At 47.3% G+C, this 13947-nt stretch overlaps 1 protein-coding gene across 2 annotated transcripts in view; it reads left to right on the top strand.

The window, feature by feature from the left end:
• The window catches only part of SACM1L (SAC1 like phosphatidylinositide phosphatase), a 61348-nt gene extending 48605 nt beyond the window's left edge, over positions 1-12743 (top strand). For both annotated transcript variants that reach the window (XM_047695943.1, XM_047695951.1), the window contains 8 exons: positions 45-143; positions 2520-2658; positions 4632-4701; positions 4823-4895; positions 5620-5713; positions 5829-5921; positions 6841-6898; positions 10885-12743. In XM_047695943.1, the coding sequence (XP_047551899.1) occupies positions 45-143; positions 2520-2658; positions 4632-4701; positions 4823-4895; positions 5620-5713; positions 5829-5921; positions 6841-6898; positions 10885-11021 (763 nt within the window). In that variant the 3' untranslated portion in view covers positions 11022-12743. The remainder of the gene's footprint in view (positions 1-44; positions 144-2519; positions 2659-4631; positions 4702-4822; positions 4896-5619; positions 5714-5828; positions 5922-6840; positions 6899-10884) is intronic.
• The last annotated feature ends 1204 nt before the right edge of the window (positions 12744-13947 follow it).

Genomic DNA, 13947 nt, shown 5'->3' with positions numbered 1-13947 from the left:
GTGACTAATCTTTGGTCAGTTTCTGCATATTTTTCTTTTGGTAGATACGTTGCCTTTGACTTCCATAAAGAATGTAAAAATATGAGATGGGATCGACTAAGTATTCTCGTGGATCAGGTAGCAGAAATTCAAGATGAACTAAGGTAAGCTATATCATTCCCCCATGGAGGAATATTTTTAAATTCTTAAAAGCAACCCAAAGCCAGGTATTTTCACATTTTTCAAATCAGCTGCCACTTATTTACAAAGCTGTACATAATTGAAATTCATGTACTAGTATTTTTATATTCAGTTGTATTCACTGAGCACTCTGTCGCAGATCTCTGATTTTGTCTCTGTAAGGATGGTGTGTAATGGCTTTTCTGCTTCATAATACAGGTTCAGTTAAGTGTTCTTTTTCATACTAAGCATCTGGCTTGTTTTCTTTCCTCTTCCTACCACAAAAGATTGAGCCGCAGTGAATCACTCTGGGCATATATATTCTTACTTCTGTGAAAATTATTTCCTAAAATAGATTCTTGAGAGTAGGATTAATGGTTCAAAGGGTCTGAATAACTTTATGGTACCTTCCATGCGTGTTTACCGTGTTATTTCCCATGTTGGCTCCCGGGTTTGTGGTTGCCTCAGCACATGTCTTCACTTACTCTAAAGCCAGAAGAAATCATGTTGTTCTGCCTGTGTATAGTTCTATCCCTGGCAACCCACGGGCACTTTTTTGTGTTAGTTGCACAGTAACATAGTAGAGCTTTTTCCCTCGGCATTTCTGTTTTTAGAAATAATATTTTGTACATATTAAGTAGTAGACTGCAGTTAGTTAAATCTGCTCTTTTCCTCCAAGGTTTTGTCCGGAGCAGCTAGTGAAGGGGGACTGACATACTTTGTTACTGGGCTAGAGTGACACCAGCTGGACTTGGGACACTGTCAGAGGAGGGGGCTCCTTTAGTTTGCCCCTCAATTGCTGTCGTGCAAGAGTGTGAGAAAGGAGGACTGACCCCAGGATCTCTCTCCCTCCCCACCCACTGTGTTCCATGGGGACAGTGGAGCCTTACCAATGACCTGCACATGACCTCTCTGGACATTTTTCCTAGGGGTTTTTGGGGAAGTGGAAAGAATCTGGGCTTCAGGGTTTTACACATCTCATTTTGAAATTTGCTGCTTTTTAAAAAAAAAAGATTTAGATGTATTAGCACATATGAACAGGAGCAGAGGGAGAGGGACAAGCAGACTCCCCACTGAGCATGGAGCCTGACTTGGGGCTCTGTCTCATGACCCTGAGATCATGACTTGAGCCCAGATCAACGGTCAGGTGCTTAACTGACTGAGCCACCCACAAATCCCCAAAATCTGTGTGCTTCTTATTAGCTGTGTGATCCAGGGGTGAGTTAGTTACCTTCAAACCTTGGTTTCTCCATTTGTAAAGTGGAGATAATATTACTACCTTATAGGCTCAGTGTATAGTTGAAGAAATAATATTTGTAAAATACCTAGTGTGTATTTTTGAGGTCCTCATGGGGTGCCGGCGCCCCCCTGCACTCATGGCCACAAACGTACTACACACACCAGCTCCAGACGAACCTCACGAACTCTGCATGACCCTCATCTAGATTTTTAGCCTTGGCATTTTCTTGGGGGCCCTTACTTTTAAGGTCATGCTTTTTATTTGGCCCCTGGTAAATCTCTTGTGTTTCCCTGCACATTCTGATTTTGGGGAGTAATTGCAGTAAAACTACTGTTACCTGGTGTTCACGGCGTGCTCTGTCCGTGCACTCTGCTGAGCACTTGCGCACGGCGCGTGACCTTATTCCAATCTTGGAGCAGCGCCGCCTTGGGTTTGTGGATGAAAACTTCGGTTCGGAGAGATGAGGGTGATGATTTGAAGTTACACAGCTGCTAAGTTGCCTGAGGAGTTAAGGCCCGGGGCCTCGGCTCTTCCCCGCTTTGTCCAGTTTTTTAGTTCATAGATTATCTGGGGAAATGTTAAAAATTAACAAAACACAGGAATCGGTGACCATGGTTGGCTCCAGTGCAGACACCTGGGTGCTGAAGGGAAGAAAGGAAACCTGATTTTTCAAATACCCCGTTGAATCTTTTCAACTTTGTAGTATTTGCATATATTACCCATTTTTAGAAAGATTTAAAAAGTGTTCTTAATGCACAATTTCCAGCCCTTCCTTGCTTCGGAGACTCTGACTTGAATTTATCTCAAGGCCAAGTGTGTTCATTTCTGGCAAATAGGTCAGGGAATTCTGAAACGGACTGTGTAGGGCCATGCTTTGAGAAATCTTGATACATGGGCCATGATGAACAGCTGTGGCAGAGGGGGTCCTGCTTCTGGCCTCAGCTCTTCCAACTTCTTTTTGGCTCTCCGGTCATCCCACACCCCTGGGCCACGCGCTTCCCATCCGACCCTTGAATGCGCCGGTTTCCCTGATGTTCCGACGGGAGCCGTGACGTGAGAGGTGGTCGTCAGTGCGTCAGACTGACTGTGGTATGAGGGTGTTTATATAAATATGTTGTAGTTATTTTCTAGTGGACGCGGCCGGCATGGTGGTGACGAGCCAGGAGGGCGTGTTCCGCAGCAACTGCATGGACTGTCTGGATAGAACCAATGTGATCCAGAGCCTTCTGGCGCGCCGCTCGCTGCAGGCCCAGCTCCAGGTGTGCGCTCTGTCTCTTCTCAGTCCGCAGTAGAGCCCCAAATGGAAGAAGCCGAGTCCTTAAAACCTTGACAAGAACCATTACAGGAGCAAAGGACAGAAAACATTCACGGTGCTGCCCACGCTGACCCAGCTTTTGTGTTTTTGTCTTCCCGTCCATAGGTGTGCACATCTCCATACCTGTGGTCAGCATATGTGTATGCAGTTTGGGGGCTTTTTTTTTTTTTTTTTTTTTTAAGATTTTATGTTTAAGTAATCTCTCCACCCATGGCGGGGCTTGAACTCACGACCCTGAGATCAAGAGCTGCGTGCTCCACCGACCGAGCCAGCCACACGCCCATTTCAAGTTTTTAATTCTGCCTTTTCCTGCAGGATTTTGAGGAGCCATAGTTGTTTTAAGAGTTGCACTTACTAAGTTGCTACGTTTTTGGCTTGTAAATTGTACTGTAGAGACCAAATCTTCACATGTTAGTATTAACGTGAATTCTTCCCTTTGGGTTAAGGGCTAGAAGTGGAATTTACTGCGTTAAAGAGAATACGCTTTCCAAGAGGGTCATAGCAGTTCCCCCTGTCACCAGCGAGCACGATAAGTGAGTCCGTTTCATTGAACTCTGGCCCGCTGAGCTGTTTTTATTTAAAACTTTCTTTCATGTTAGCACAGAGTAGCACCTCAGGGTGGTTTTCGTGTGCATCTGTTTTATCACTGGCTAGCAGTACTGACCTTCAGGTAAGAAGTTTCCAGCACAACTTTGCTTTACCACCAAGACTGGGCTATTGAGAAGAGGAGCTATAAATATTTTCTTGTGTTTATCCTTGGAATTAAAAATGTAAAGCCCGGATTTCCAGGTCACATTGGCCTTTATCACGAGGGGCACACAAAATGCACGCCAGGTGGTTTCTTGCCTGAATGGTAACCTTTGTTTATGACAGTTCAGCTTTGGTTAGGGTAATTTTGTGACACCAGGAGGGCATTATGGAGGTAGAACACCTCCTTTAAAGTGAAGTGCCCTTAAATCCTAAGCAACGCAGGCCAAACGAGCACTTTCCCTGCTCGAGCGCGCTCTAGTTCGTGTCGTACCCGTCCTCCTCGTGCTGTGGGACTGACGTTAGGGTATATTTTTTAATAGAAATGACAGTAGCAAAAACACCCAAAACGGTTTCCAAGCCCGATAAACAAAAGCTTATTGAACCAGGTTCTGTAATCTATACTTAACTCTTCCGTGGGCTGAATGTGGTGTTGTAAAATCTGAGCAACCTTCCGAGAGTCTTGGGGCGTCGGTGCCAGCTGGTGGGGGGCCTCCAGCCGTGCCCTCCCCCTGCCAGCTGAGGGTTACCACGAGGGTGCCTGCGCTGTCTGGGGTGGGAGCATGGCTCTGAGGTAGAGATAGTGAGCTGTCAGCTGAGGTGCAGAGAGACAATGGGGACTCTGAGGTGGTTGAGGTCCGAGACGAGGACCCAGGCTGGGGCTCCTAATCTGTGCCCTTCGGGGAGTCCACAAGGGGATTCAGCATGTCCAGGAGTCCTCTGAGGTCATGTGCAAGGGGTGCTGTGTGTGTGCAGTTTGTGGGGAGGTGGGTGTGGGCATGTGGCACGAGGCCCAAGGAGGGGTGGGGCTGGGGCTGGGGCTAGGGGAAGCCTGGGGCCAGGAGTGGTAGGGACGCTAGAAGGTGGAGGCAGTGAGAGGTTTGGGGGCGGCCGGGAAGGAGGAGATGATGGCTGGGGTCCTATTGCCACTCTCCCTTTGGCCCCTCTGTTCCTGTGGGGCTGGAGCACAAGGTGGGCGCAGGGGGAGGAGTCCTCAGGGGAGGCCGTGGTGAGCTGCTGCTCCCCCAGCCCCCCACTGCGTTATAGGCAAGGACTGCGTCTCCCGCCTGCAGCCAGGGACCGTGTGGTACCGTGTGGGACTGTGCTCTGGTCCTGAATCACGTGCGCTGCAGTCGGTTACACTTGCGTATGGTGTGCTTCTTATTCCAGAGACTAGGAGTTCTGCATGTGGGACAGAAGCTTGAAGAACAAAATGAATTTGAGAAGATTTACAAAAACGGTAGGTAATTTCCTCGATAGAGGCAAAGTTCCTCAAATGGTGAATTAAATTAATAGATTGGATTTAGGAACGCCGGTTGTCGCGTAAATCACTGCCCGTTGACTTTTCTGTGTTTTCACAGCCTGGGCTGACAACGCAAATGCTTGTGCCAAGCAGTATGCGGGCACCGGTGCCTTGAAGACGGACTTCACCAGGCAAGCCATGCTTTTCTACTAGCGCTGCAGGTCCACAGGCCTCGAGTCCCATCAGGATGCCCCGGCAATCTTTGGACTGCAGCAGAGCCCCAGTCCCTGGGGCCGTGGGTCACAGTGGTCAAGTTAGGCTTGCTGGGAGGGGAGGCCCCGGTGCTGGAGGGTTCTAAGCCTCCGTGGGCGGTTATGCCGTGTGGGAGGCACCCAAGGCCCCGCAACCCCTCCCAGAGCTCGCGGTGCACCCAGGTCACTGTGGTCCCTGGTGGGGCTGAGGCTCTGAACCTCGGGGGAGCAGCTAGGTGATGTCCTTGTGGCTTCCCAGGACTGGACTGGTCAGGGAGAGGGCAAGGCACTGGGGATTTGTTACAGGTGTGGGTCTTTCTCTGCCATAGGGATTCCCTGGGAGCAAACTAGGATTCCTAGTCTCTGCTGTGTTCTGACCACCTAACCTGGGCTGGGTGTTTCTCTTCTCATTTCTTACCTTTGCAGCTGGTCCCCGAGTGTTTCTCTCGTTGTGCCTAATAATAGGTAACATTTTAGGAGAAGAATGTGTATTTCTTGGACCCGCTAGAGGTTTCCTTTGTGAGGTGTCTCCTTTATACTTTCAGAGCTGATTTTTAAAATCTTTGTAACTCACTGATCTCCATACCCCATACTTACTGGCCACAAAACCGTGGGAGAATTTAATATATAGATCTGTAACTCAGAATTCACGTCTTTTAACCAGAACCGGGAAGAGAACCCAGCTGGGACTTCTGATGGACGGCTGGAACTCCCTGATACGGTATTACAAGAACAACTTCTCGGACGGCTTTAGGCAGGTGGGTTTGTGTTTGGTGCTCATGTTTGTGCCTCAGGTGGTCCTATCTTTGTATTTTTCTTGAGTAATGGAATTACATCACACTGGAAGTTACTGATTTTCTTACTCTGTTCTAGGATTCTATAGACTTATTTCTTGGGAACTACTCAGTGGATGAATTAGAATCTCACAGTCCTTTAAGTGTTCCACGGGATTTGAAATTCCTGGCTGTAAGAAACCTTTGTTTTTCAAGCTTTTTTTTTTTTTTTTTAAGATTAATTGTTTTGAGAGAGAGCGTGTGTGTGTGTGTAAGCGGCTGTGGGGAGGGGCAGAGGGAGAGTGAGAGAGACTCTCAAACAGACCCTCTGCTGATCATGGAGTCCAACTTGGGGCTCGGTCCCAGGACCTGAGAAAATGACCTGAGCTGAAATCAAGAGTTGGATGCTTAACCAACTGCACCAAGTAGATGCCCCCGTTTTTCAAGTTTTTAAAAGCATTATGTCTGACGGTGTAGATGGTGCTGACTCTCCTTGATTGAAAACTTTATAATTGTTCTAAATGGACTGTAAAAACTTTGTTTCCCGGAGGAGAAGATGAGGGAAAGGAGTGAAACAACTGTGGGGCGTTTGTTTTCCGCTACACTTCATTGTCTTGCTATGCGAGAACACGTGAGCAAAAGGGAGCCTGGGGAGCGTGGAAGGTTTCTCGTTTCTAGAAGACCCCACTCCCCGTTACGATCAGGGGTTGCTGGGGCCCAGTAACATGGAAGGCAGAGTGTGCTTTTGACACTTCTCTCCTTTTTGACTCCTCTGCTCACCAGACTTTGCAGGAGCCCCTCTGAGGTCCCATCCAGCGGACACAGTGTCCCCGAATGGAGCTGGCTGGTGTCCCAGCCTCTCATGTGGGCAGCCCTGCTCACTTAGCCCTCCCGGGTTTGGACCAGAGCCAGGCTTCTTCAGATGTGTCCTAATCAGTCTGAAGACTCAGGCAGCTGTGATTGAACCCCCCCAAATAACGATGTTTTGTTGGGAAAAGATACTGTGTGTATCAGGTTGCAGAAGGGTTTTATTCTTTTTCAAGCGCAGCTGACTTCACAGCCTTTGAGTAGCGTTCTTAAGTGATGGTGTGTCTCTTCATTTTTCTTTTCAGTTGCCTATTATCATGGTTGTTGCCTTCTCCATGTGCATTATCTGTTTGCTGATGGCCGGTAAGTCCGCTCTTCCTTCACAGCCTCACGCTGAGTTCTGAGAATGTGGCACTTCCTTGTACGGAGTCTTGAGATGGCAAGTTCATGGCACTTGCTGTTTCCCTGTTAAATTTCGTGAGCAAAGCGAGCAGATGTGATTAGTCCTTAAGATGTGACAGGAGGAAGAATATAGGATCACAAATACTGATAATCGTTGTTTTGTTTCTTGTTTTTGTTTTTTTAATACTCTTTTTAAAAATAATTTTTAAAATTTTTTAGAAACATATAATGTATTATTAGCCCCAGGGGTACAGGTCTGTGAATCGCCAGGTTTACACACTTCACAGCACTCACCATAGCACACACCCTCCCCAATGTCCATAACCCAACCACCCTCTCTCTATCTCCCTCCCCCTGGCAACCCTCTGTTGTTTTTTGTTTTTTTACCTAACGTTTAAACTTTACGTTTTTTACCTCTCAAGTGATACATAAGAATTACAGAAAATAACAGTTAGGCAAGACAGAAGAAAATATATCCATCATCCTGACTTCTAGAGATAAGCTAACTACTCTTAACATTTTGATGTTTTAATCTTTGTAAGTGTGTGTGACTTTTTTTCACAAGTGAGATACACATTTTTTGTAATGTTTTCACTGAGCAATAAAAGCATTTCCCCATGTTCTTTACTTGTAATAGCTGCATTAAAATCCATTTATGGATATATAGTTTATTTAACCAGCCACCTGTTATTGGACAAATAAATGCTGTTAGTAGAGGAACACACTACTCACCATCAAATTTTAGTAGGTTGAGGGGCGCCTGGGTGGTGCAGTCAGTTAAGCATCTGACTCTTGATTTCAGCTCAGCTCATGATCTCAGGGTCTTGAGATCAAGCCCCACACCTGGCTCCATGCTGAGCACAGAACCTGGTTAAGATTCTGTCTCCTCCCATCTCAAAAAAAAAAAAAATTTTTTTTTAGTAGATTGATAAGAACTTGTGTTAACAAGGTCTTCACTGTTTTTCTCTCAGTATTTTCCTGTGTACTAAGCTAATAAGCATTTAGGATAAATGTGTCTCTGTTAAGTACTTCCCAGTGCTATGGGCTAGGAGTCTGAGCTGGCTGTACTGTGCACGAGGGGCTGTCTTGTCTGAGCCCCACTCATTGGCAGGGCCCCATTCCCATGCGCCCTTCTCACTATGACCCTTTTTTCTCCCACCTGGACCTTACCCCCTTTTCATCTCCATAGCATTGTGTCCCTTTCTTACAGCACTTTGTCCTCTGACCGCATAAGCACCTGGGGATCTCTTCTTTGGAGGTGGTGCCCCTTTCCAGTGTCCCCAGCATCCCCTGTGTGTACTTCTCCTTGTGTGTCATGATTTGCATACTCGTTTGTTTTTCCCACTGGATGAGCGACTCTTTGAGGGCAGACACCGTGTCTTTCTCATTGTTTTGTCTCCAGTGTCCAGGATATAGTAAGCCCTCCGTGCAAGTTTGCTGAGCCAGGGACCCTTAACCCACCCACCCCCCCCCCCCCCCCCCCCCCCGCCATGCGCACTCTGGAGGGGAGGCTCTTGGAGGCTTCCTGTTGGTCTCTGCAACTCTGCAATCCCCTGGGGATTCAGCATTGTAGACGGTCACCACACGGGGAGGGAGCCGTCCCGTTGTTACTCTAGGCCAGCAGTTCGCAAACATTTTCTGTAAAAGGCAAGATACTAATTAGTCTAGATTTCCCGAGCTGTATCATCTCTGTTGCCATTTTGCTTGTTTTTTACAACTCTTTAAAAATGTAAAAACCATTCTTAGCTCTGAGTACAAAACAGACTGAGGGGTCCTAGAGCACAGGCAGAGCTGCGTGGCCTAACTCGGGTCCTGGGTCCAGTTCCGGGGCAGGAAGGAAGAGGACAGGGCCAGCCAGCACCTGCCGCCACAATTCCTCTGACACCCACGATCATCGCTCCCTCGACTCCCTGACTTCTTCAAAACACTGCCTAGCGGATGCCCTTTTCTGAGAGCCTGTGTCCTGTTGAATTCGTTTCGTTACTTCGATCTGTTCTGTATTTTCTTGACTTCCCTTTGGAGCCTCTGGAGAGGCAGGCAAGTCAAAAGACAGAGAGCTCAGCCTGAACAGAGGGGGATAGTTCCTTTGGGGATGGTCCCCGGTTGGGCTTGTGAAGAACTGCCTTTCTTTTTTGTCCGAGAAGAATTTTAAAACTCAAAGGTATGAACATTAGTGCTCACATAAATTTGTGGTTTTTTTAAAAGATTTTATTTATTTATTTGAGGAGAGAGAGAGTGAGAGCAAGCTTGAGGAGGGAGAGGGTCAGAGGGAGAGGCAGACTCCCCAGTAAGCAGGGAGCCTGATGCGGGACTCGATCGTGGGACTCCGGCATCATGACCTGAGCCGAAGTCAGTCACTCAACCAACTGAGCCACCCAGGCGCACCATATGTGTTTTTAAGTACAAAGAGATTGATGCAACATCTTATATCAGTTCATTGCCATGAAATGATGAGCCCTGTGATGTTTAGATAGGATAGTGTCTGAGTAGTCTGTACTTCGGGTTTTTAGAGAATGGGGGATGAGGGTAACGTGAACTCCGACAGCTGATGAGGAAGGAGCCTGGAGCCTGTTCTCCCCTGGCGCGGGCCCCCGCCATCTCCTGCTCCGTGGGGCTCCCCATCTGTGGCCTGTTGCAGGAGAAAAGCAGCACTTGGTTCGCCTCGGCAAGGAGTAGGGCAAAGTAGATCTTTTCCCGTGGCTGCTAACCTTCCTGAACTCTAGATGTTGCAAAAATGCCTATCAGGAGTGTTGTGTGCAATAGGTCATTAAAATCTGTTACTGAGTTTTATTTTATACACTTTCATACAGAGCTTTTCTGAAGCGTGTGTTTTGTGAAGTTAGTTTTTGTGTAGGCATTTTGATTGTGGTGAATGTATTACTGATAGCTTCTTGTAATAGGAAGGTACCTGATCTTAAAGTAAATGATCTTTTGTGTGATACCACACAGTTTAGTCAGGTGGCTCTCATGTTGTGGTCTCTGGGCCAGTGGCCTTGACATGATCTGAGAACTTGTTAGAAATTCAGATTCTTGGGGCACCTGGGTGGCTCAGTGGGTTAAAGCCTCTGCCTTCAGCTCAGGTCATGATCCCAGGGTCCTGGGATCGAGCCCCATATCAGGCTCTCTGCTCAGTGGGGAGCCTGCTTCCTCCTCTCTCTCTCTGCCTGCCTCTCAGCCTACTTGTGATCTCTGTCAAATAAATAAAATCTTTAAAAAAAAAAAAAAAAAAGAAGAAATTCAGATTCTTGGCTCCCCCCCCCCTGGCCCCCAACCTGCCAAATCAGAATCTCTGGGCTGGCCCAGCAGCTGATGTCTTACCGAGCTCTGGAAAGGATTCTGAAGCCGGCCAGAGTTCAAGATCCAGTCGTTCAAACCTTAATTGAGAGGTGGTTGTATTTTTCCTGTAGATGTGCTGATCAACTTTGATGTGGTCAAGATGAAACTTTAAATTGTAATGTTTAAACACTAGACTTTAATGTTGCTAAGCTGCTGAAAGCTGGATCTGGGATCCCATTTATTTGATAGAGACAGAGAAAGTGCGTGCACGCCTGCACGCTCGAGTGGGGGGAGGGGCAGAGGGAGAGGGAGAAGCAGACTCCCCGCTGAACGGGGAGCCCGAGATCATGACCTGATCCAAAGGCAGATGCTCGACCATTTGAGCCACCTGGGCGCCCCTCAATAAAATGATTTTTATTTACCAACTCTTTGTTTTTTAAAAAATTTTTTCCTATTTTTATTTTAAGAGGTTATTTATTTATTTGAGAGAGAGGGAGTGTGAGAGAGTGCACAAGCAGGGGGAGTGGGAGAGGGAGAATCAGGCTCCCCACCGAGCAGGGAGCCTGAAGTGGGGCTTGATCCCAGGACCCTGGGATCATGGCCTGAGCTAAAGGCAGACACTCAACTGAGCCACTCAGGTGCCCCAATTCTTTGTTTTTTTATGTCAACAGGTGACACTTGGACAGAAACACTAGCCTACGTGCTCTTCTGGGGAGTTGCAAGCATTGGAACATTTTTCATTATTCTTTATAACGGCAAGGATTTTGTCGATGCTCCCAGATTGGTCCAGAAAGAAAAGATGGACTGAATTTGTGTCTGTGGAAAGCGGCTTGGCTTGGAAGATTCCATTATGCAGAACTGGAGTCTTTACTGACCCGCTTTCCACGTGGGCCCAAGGTCTTTCGAAAGCCTTTCTCCAGAAGCCTGCCCTGTGCTCTGTTTGAGGGGAGGACCTACAATCAGCCCAAAGTTCCTGCCTTGACCATCTCTTCACTACTGGGACAGCTCTAGTTATAATTGGAAGCTCTTCTGTAATTAAAAGGTAACCTGAATCCAGCTCCTGGAGCGGAAGGAATCTGTTCTTTGTCGATTTAATCAACTCTTGCAGAATAAGTAATATATTTAAGAGATCTAGCTTCTTTCCGTATTTAAAATGGTAAAATTATTTTTCTAGCTCAGTTTTCCTTATTGTCACCGTAAAGGCAGTTCCTGATCGCAAGCAGACTTCCCCACACATCTTTGAACTTAAAAGGTGAATAATGAGCTAATGCACCTCTGTTCACGCAGCGTGAGTCTCTCGCAGACGTCAGGTAGTTAGCCGGGGAAGCCCGTGACCTCCTGGTCAGGCGGAGGGGAGCCGGGCCTGGCGCTCCAGTGGCGTTTCGGTTGGGCCGCTCTGTGAGTCCAGCTTGAACTGGAGTGTAAAGAAGAGGAAGTTCCGATAGACTTTATCTTTTTTAAAAGGTGTAAATGAAATCAAAGAATGTAAAGTCTGTGTCTTACGCTAAAGGTCCAAAGCCACCTCTGTTTTAAGGATTTACCCCAACGTGGAGAAGCCCCTCGGTGGGCCACCTCCTCCCTACCGGCTGTGTTGCTCCCCCCGGGCCCGTTCATCGAGCTGAGTGAGCCTCGGGGAGACTCTTGGTGGGACGTGGTGTCGCACTTGGAGGCAGCAGCCGCTTTCCACGCATGGCACCATCAGCCCTTCTCACTCTGGAAAGGTTTGTGTCAATAAGTGTGTCTGAAATTTCGTGCTTCCACATAGTTGGAGTTCTCCAAATCAAGGACCAACTTCAATGTTAATTTATGTGCAAAAACAAGCCTGAAAAATACGCTTTAGAAGCTGCGCGTAGTTCTGATTCTAAGTTGGACTGTATATTCAAACTGTAATTATGAGGTTTAAATATTAGAAAAGTGTGTAGGGTAGTACTCTTGCCACTGTTTTAAAATCGTTCGATTAAATCCTGCTACAATATTTGTGTTGTGCTTGAAAATATGTACAGTTTTTTTTCAATAGTAAGGAAGACCTTGTGTGGTCCTTCAGTATCTCTCAAAGCGCCTTTATTTCAACATGACTTTTTATTTCCCAACATTATCTTTTATAAACATTAATAAGAGTCATTGCTTCTAGAAACTCTAAAGGAGGTAATAGCTGGAAGCCCACTGTAGCTTAAAATCATTCATGAAAACTCCCAGGAGGGTAAGTGATCAGAGCTACCTATTCTTAACATGTAAATAAGCATAATTTGTTCCAAAGATGAAATGTTTGAAACTTGGTTCATGTCTACTGTAATATAGTAAGTCAAGTGCCCCTGGGCATCTCCCATGAAGAACTGACTTCCACAACCACAGCAAAGACCCACTGAGAGCCGCCCCGCTTGTGTGGCTCGTGTGGCTGCTCCACAGTGGGGGGACGAGGCCGGTGTGTCAGTGCCTAAAAGTGTCCGTATCCAGAGCCCTGCCGTGATTTTATTTCTAAATTCATGTACTGTAATCCTTAAGTGAAAATAAATGTCATACTCTTTTCTAACCACTGTTGGTATCACTCCTATACTTTGTCTTAAAAGGGAGGTTCTTTTTTTATTTTACAACTTTTTAAAAAAGATTTTATTTGAGAGAGAGAGAGAGAACACATGCAGGGGCAGCAGCAGAGGGAGAGGGAGAAGCAGGCTCCCCGCTGAGCAGGGAGCCCGATGTGGGGCTCGATCCCAGGACCCTGAGATCATGACCTGAACGCAAGGCAGATGCTTAACGGACTGAGCCACCCAGGCGCCCCTGTATTTTAGAATTTTAGAACTCACACAAAGCAGTGCATGCAGGGGCTTTATAGTAGACAGTGTAAGGAAGCAAGAAAATTCATACCTTCTGAAACCTGCTTTCCAGTTATCACTTGAGAAGTCGTGTCTGTGTGTATAAGTAATTTTTAGTTAAAGATAAAACCAGCAAATTATTTAGTAAAGTATTTTTCCATAAAAAGATATCCCCTGCACCCTGCCCCACCGAGTTAATTTGTTTCTCAAAATGATAACAGGTCTCACCAGCGCAGAGCGACGGTCTTGCCTATTAGAAACTGATCTCTCGGGCCATAGTAATGTGTCCCCGACAGGTGGGAATGCACCTCGGAGACCCCCTGCCCACGTGGGCAGTGAGATGAAAGGCCTTGGAGGTGGGCTGTGGGGTCCTCCATCCCTGCCGCGAGCTGAGCCAAGCCGCCTCGGGCTGTGTCGTGCCCGTCCCTGGCGTCCTCTCTGGGCTCCAGCAGCTGCCTCTCCTGCCCAGGCTGCTGAAGGGAGCCACCCCAGCCGCTTCCTGCGAAGTGTTTTTCAGGAATTCTCTCCCACGCACCCACCCCTGTGACCGTCTGTCCTTCCTCTGGTACACTAATTGGTGTATGTGCTGGCTCATCTCTAGCTCCTTGCTTCCTGGGGCGAAGAGAAAGGTCAGTGATGCTCTCATCGCCTGTTTACATCCAGTACAAGTGAGACATGACTCCGTGTGCGATCCGCGGTGACTGCGCTCTTACTTGCCACTCCAGAATGACCAACTTTGTCCTGTTGAGGATTCTGGGACTAGGAGTAGGGGGGCGCCGGTCCCCAGAGTCATGTGACCCAGATTCCTTGGTTCTAACGGTCTGGGCTGTACTTGTGGGGTCAGTTTGGAATGGAATTGGAGGTGTGCCAGGGGTGGCATGGGGGGAAGCAGCTTAAACAAACCAAGGTCTTGGGGTTTTATCG

This window comes from Lutra lutra, chromosome 1, assembly GCF_902655055.1.
Source record: "Lutra lutra chromosome 1, mLutLut1.2, whole genome shotgun sequence".
Taxonomy (NCBI): Eukaryota; Metazoa; Chordata; class Mammalia; order Carnivora; family Mustelidae; genus Lutra; species Lutra lutra.
Note: the sequence above shows the minus strand (reverse complement) of the source record. Positions and strands in the feature narration are given on the sequence as shown.